The 6000-nt window shown below is 42.3% G+C and overlaps 1 protein-coding gene across 10 annotated transcripts in view; it reads right to left on the bottom strand.

Annotated features, from left to right (window-relative positions):
- Positions 1-5373, bottom strand: part of LDB2 (LIM domain binding 2) — a 212288-nt gene extending 206915 nt beyond the window's left edge. For 2 of the 10 annotated variants that reach the window (XM_041480211.1, XM_041480130.1), the window contains exon 1: positions 4649-5366. In XM_041480211.1, coding sequence (XP_041336145.1) covers positions 4649-4780 — 132 coding nt within the window. In that variant the 5' untranslated portion in view covers positions 4781-5366. Of the gene's footprint in view, positions 1-4648 lie in introns of all 10 variants that reach the window. The other 8 variants (XM_041480697.1, XM_041480535.1, XM_041480855.1 and 5 more) reach the window with 6 other exon arrangements.
- Positions 5374-6000: the final 627 nt, after the last annotated feature.

Below are 6000 nucleotides of genomic sequence, written 5' to 3' on the forward strand. Positions count from 1 at the left end.
AGAAGAAAATTATTTCATCAGATAGCAATGTGAGAAAGAAAAATACGAGACTTTCATTAAACTGCAGAAAATTTGTTTTGCTTTGATTTGCATTAAATATTTGGTTGCATATGAATGTCTGTGTAAGCTTCCAGTTCATTTAGCAGCTTTTAAATAATCATAACATCCTCTTTTATTTTCCTTTTAATTTTCTTTATATATTTTTCCATCATGAAATCTTTGTTAAATTCACTATCCAGTTTAATAGGAGTTTAATATAATTTGATTAAGCTGATTGTCTTTAAAACAAATATGCTACTAATCAAGGTCTCTAGTCACCCTTAAAAACACTGCTCTCTTAGCCAGAGGGAAAGCTGCGTGTTGCATCCATTGGTGATGTAAAGCATAATCTCTTGTAGTGACAGAGAGAGATACAGGTGAATTTAATGTGTTGTGATACACAAAAGTTCAAACAATACAGGGGACTAAATAAACAAGTGAAAGGCTTGATACATTTCTTTGATTACTGACAATAAAGCAACGCCTCAAACTTTAAACTGTCAGCAACTTTAGGCGATCTATTCACAGCACTCTGTAATGCTACTGAATAATTATATACAAGATATAATCACCTTTTTTTTTCTTCTAAGTGTAAGCAATTTCAAATTATTAAAAATTAGAACAGAAAAAGATTTACAACATCAAAGAGGAAAATAGGTGCCTTTTTAAACATCAACTTTTATGAAAACCAGAGACATTTACTCATGTTGTGTATTGCTACCTAGAACTTCAGAAAGTGCTGATTATGCCACAACAGGATTCCTTTCTTGAAATGTTAAACTAACACAGATATACAAAAATTAAGATAAACCAAGTATGAGTGAATGGGAATTAAATCCTGAAAACCACACACAGAGCAAGGAAACAGCTGCATTTTGTTTAACCAGAAGTTAATCAACTATGAGAGAAGTAAGCAAGATTTATCTTTATATCTGCCAGAGATTATTAAACATTTAAATATTCATTTTACTTCTTTAAATAGGGATTGTTGATGCATTACAAAATGGCATTGGATGCTCCCAAAGTATTATTAGGAAAGCATGTATTAATTTAGAAAAAAGTATTACCACATTAGATTTCTTTGAACAACTTTTAAGGAAGGTACAGTTTTCCTGTAGACTGTTTAGTAACTCAGACTCTCTAATTTACTTTAGATCACATAAGAATTAGCTAGGTGGTGGACTTTTGCCAGTACTTACATCATAAAACCACCCCCTGCCTGGGTGTGATTGGAATTCTTCGCCTAAGACTGACCCTGAATTTAAAAAGGCATTTGTAGGTTCTGTCTGAGGAGCCCATAAAGTTATAAGAAGTTTGAAGAGCAGAAGTTTGCACATCTAGCACAAGCTAAAGCTGCTAATTCTTTACTTTCATGACTTCCATTTCTTCCTAAAGAAAACAAGAACAACAAAGATAGCTATGCTGCATCTAAATGACCTTTCTTTATCACTCCGTACTTTGTCTGCTTAATACACCGAGCACATCCTTCACACTGACCGTTATTCCCTTCCACCCAGTGCTGACAGAAACTGGAGCAGAAGCAGTGGATTTCTCAGGAAGGGTCCCCAAGCCCTGAGCCCTTTTGAGAACACTTCTACCTCTCCCAATCATCATTGACCCTGCTGCTGGGAGAGCAGGAGTAGGAATGGCCTGTGGTGGATTCCCCAATGCTTCTTCTACCAGTTCTTTTTTTTTTTTTTTTTTTTTTTTTTTTTTTTTTTTTTTTCAATAATTTCTTACCTACCTGCAAGCTTTGGAGAACTACAGTGGGAAGGGAGAGGAAGAAAACAGATGGACATGACATACAGATGCTCCTTCCATAGGCTCTCCATCCATCCTCTGTACAACTTTATTAAATTATGTATGTTTTGCTCTGCCTTGGAACTTCCACCTCTGCAAGGGACAGTAGAGAATCTGGCTCTTCAGGGTTATTAAGAACATTTTTATGTTTTATGAAATCAGAAAAATCCCAAAGGCTTTCAATGGATATATTTGGGATAAAGGCTGTAGTTTCCCATTTTTTTAATGCATCCTCATTTGCCACTGTCTCTCTGCACAAGTTGGGTCCACGTGGAATCTGCCAGCTTGCTACCCCCAGTCTTTTGGAGAGTTTCTTTGTAATTCCTTTCGCCTTAAGCTGCTTTGCCTGTGCTCACCTACCCCCTGGGGCTCACAGAGCACAAGCAGACTCCTTCAGAGACCAGTGCCTACATTATTCCAAAGGCTGCCTGAAGAGAAACGTTCTTGCAGCAAGCCTGTATCACCCACAGCACAAGCACATTCCTTCCATGACATACCAGGCTCTGGATTCAAAAAATTTAGAGCTAGTTATACATGCTCCAGGAGCCTTCACCTACCAATCCCAAACATGCTTGGAAGTGTATAAAATTAACTTGAAACTTCCACTTTCTGACCCGCCCAAGAAGCCAGAATTATTCTTTACAGACTGTCCACACCTAGTCACCCTAGTGTCCCAGGAAATTAGTTTAATATTTTTGTTTGTTTATTATGGAGATGTTTTTATTGGAAGATGAATGAGATCAACTGAAGTTAGCTAAAAAACACATTTCAATGAACAACAATGCTTACAGCACAGAGCTCATAAACTGAAAAAAACAGAGAACCAGAATGTAAACACTGAATAATCACAAAGCAAAAGAATTTTTATTCTGAGCAAATAAAAGAAATGCTGGAGCATAAGGCCTTCATTAACAAAATACTGACTGTCAAAGTAAAATGCTGCTGAAACCTAGCAAGGCACTCTTGGCAAGAAAGAGTGGGTTATTGCTTTTTGCCCACAACAATCCATCTGAATTTGTGCAGCAAAATATTGCAATTATAGGTGCTGAAGTTTAATTCAGCACACCTCAGCAATGAAGGAAAGGAAAGTTGCTTCACAAGTCCCTCAAAAACTTTTCTAGTGTAACATCCATAAAGGAGCTACAATCAGGAGCTGGTCCAGTATTAAAAGTACCACTAAAATAATATGTAAAAAGGCTAAGTGAGCACTGACATATTTTAGAGCAGGTTGTATGTAAAACCCTGAAGAAATCACTCAGTGATACATATTTGCTCTTCTCACTTGCAAAAGTCTATAAATTATTACATGAGTATGTACAGGAATGCAAGGAACAGAGTTGCAAGACGCTAACAAACAAGCAGTAGCAAACAAACCCTCACTCTAAATGGCAGCAACCCTTGCAGCCAACAACTTAGGGCAAAACTGACAAACACTTGCCATGGTTTTGGGAGCAAAGAGCTGCTTGGAGTTTTTAGCCAGCACAAAGTGTATCACCAGTTACTCCCCAGGAACGTTCCAAGCCTGGCAGTGGTAACAGTGATAGAAAAGCAGTTACCCCGTGGCGGTACCCAATCAGAAAGCAGGTCACATCTCCTTAGCTGTATCATATACATTAAACGTCACAGATTCTCCATGGCTTAGCTGACAATTCAGGCATGTGTGTTTTATTTTATGATAACCTCATGTTATCTTAAAGAATCACAATACAACAAACAGACCAACTTGAGATCCTTCACCACGCTGTGTGTCACAAACCTGGCAGATATTTGCCACTACATAAAGCCGTTTACTATAAAAGATTTGTACTTTTAAAAAGTCTTTTCAGGGCACCACTAATAGACTACTATGAAAAATTGCAGCACCAAGAATGTTTGCTGCACAAACACAGACACATGGACAGAAATGCAGCCTGATTCACTTTCACTTCATAAGACTTGAAAAGTGTGCTTTACTTTAACCATGTAAATAACAAGACACAGCTCCCACTATTTTTTTTTTTTTTTTTTTTTTTTAAAATAAAAAAAACAAACCATGTAAATAACAAGACGCAGCTCCCACTATTTTTTTATTTTTTTTTATAATGACAAAAGCATTTCCCCCTCCCATTCAGTATGTTCTTTGCAGTGGCTGATCTGGATTTTCAAGCCAGGTTGTATAAACCACTAACACATTTTACAGAGCATAACCAACAGTAAATGTAGTTTACATTACAGGGTACTTTTGACAGCTATATGATAAAGTAGTGAACTGACCATCTCTCTTGCTAAAAGCAACAGCATTCTACATGTAAACACAAATTTCTCTTGTCAGTTGTCCCAAACGTGTTCTTTAAGAGTAGCCTAGGAATAAGTTTTTAAAACTCTGCTCCCCTTTTCAGTTATCATCCATTTTTCATTTTAATGAGTCTACAGAACAAAACCAAAATGTTCGTCTCTCCCCCAAAACCTGCAACATTCCAGAATTAATTTTGTGCAAAAGCCGAAGCAATACTTCTGAATATTATAGCTGCAAATGCCAGCAGGACGGATCCTGAACAAACAACACACTGAGGCAAAGAAATTTCCTGAGACCAGCGTTATAATCAATCCTGAAGTGCTGTACTGTAATTTCATGATTTCAGCCTAAGCTGGTATCTCCTCAAAGAGTTGCTCTGCGTGGAAACATAATGAGGGATTACCCAATTAAACTACTAAATTAATTAGGGTTCATGCCTGCATATACTGTACTGTCTAGTGGGACGCTTCAGCTGGAATTCGGGCTGAAACCTACCACGGTCCATGCACAGGAAAACAAGGCTGGGGGACTTACCTCCGTCCGCGACTGCAGCCTCTTGTTCATTTCATATATTCGGTACTCTGGTTGCACCATGTATGGTGTGTGTCTCCTATAAAATGGGCCAAAAGGAGAAGAATAGAAAGGGTCATGTGGTGTGCTGGACATCTTGCCTGCTTGCAGAGATTCAAGCTACACAGAGTATCATCAACATCCATACAGAGCACATGGGCTGTGTGTTCTTCACAGTACAAAGTAGCGGCGCGCACACACACACACACATCCAGGCTGCACGCACTGGCTGGGGACTGCTGTGGGAGCCCGCTCCGGCGGAGACGGGCGGGGGGGTGGGGGGAGCGGGAGCGCACAGGCTCCAGACACGGAGAGGGAGGCTGGATAGCTTCAGGCACCGCCGCTCGGTTTTAAAGCAGCAGTTTCTGGAGGGGTCATTTCCTGTCCGCGCTGCCGACTAGTTCAGAAATGCCATCCCCCTCTCCCCGCCTGGCAGAGGTGCGGGTTGGGGTTCGCTGTCCCCCCGCAGGCCCCCGCCGGAGCCGCGGCGGGCTCGTTAGCATATAGGTGGTTTAAAAGCTGCCTGAGCCAATCACCCCGCGGGTAATGTCAGAAATGTGATTACTACAAAATACATAAACACAGGCCACGGCCATCCCGCCGCGGGCAGCCGCCGCTTCCCCCGCGCCCGACGGCTCCCGCAGCGCCCGCTGCCCGCCCGGGGCGGCCGCTCCGCGCTGCCCGGGCCGGGGGGGCCGCGCCCGGGGCACGGCAGGGAGGGCGGCCGGCACAAAGAAATAGCCCCGCACGCCACTCTTCACACAATGGAGAGCACTCGGATGCCAGCCGCAGAAACCTCCCGGAAAATGGGAAAGCACAAAGGGGCGGGTGGCAGAGCGGGACCCCCGGACAAGCAGCGGCAGTGCCCTTCGGCGGGGGTCAGCCGGACACAAATGGGTCATTCTAGACGCCGCTGTCCGGGGTAAAGGCGTCGGCAGCTAGGTGGGAGACTGCTCCCAGTTTTTCGGATCATTGCTGGGCATAAATCCAATAGCGGTTAGAGAGCGTTGCCAGTGAATATCTAACATTCGGGAGGGGGGTCCCGAGGGAGGAGGGGAGGGCAAGGGGAGGAGATCACCCCTTGGAGGTGAGCGATGAACTTTATCTGTTGAATCATACTTGCAGGAAAGTGCTGGGAGCGGACACCACGTGAACGAAAAGTCCTAAAAATATAGAATAAACAAAATGGGCTCATGTGCTCAATGGGAAAGTGCCAGGTCTAGGAGGGGAGCCTTCAAATTACCTGTACGAAAAAGTCCTCGAAGCACAGACTGTGTCCTCATACACAGCTGTAAAGTATCAGGCATTATTTACAG

This window comes from Pyrgilauda ruficollis, unplaced genomic scaffold, assembly GCF_017590135.1.
Source record: "Pyrgilauda ruficollis isolate IOZ18807 unplaced genomic scaffold, ASM1759013v1 scaffold1, whole genome shotgun sequence".
Classification (NCBI taxonomy): Eukaryota; Metazoa; Chordata; class Aves; order Passeriformes; family Passeridae; genus Pyrgilauda; species Pyrgilauda ruficollis.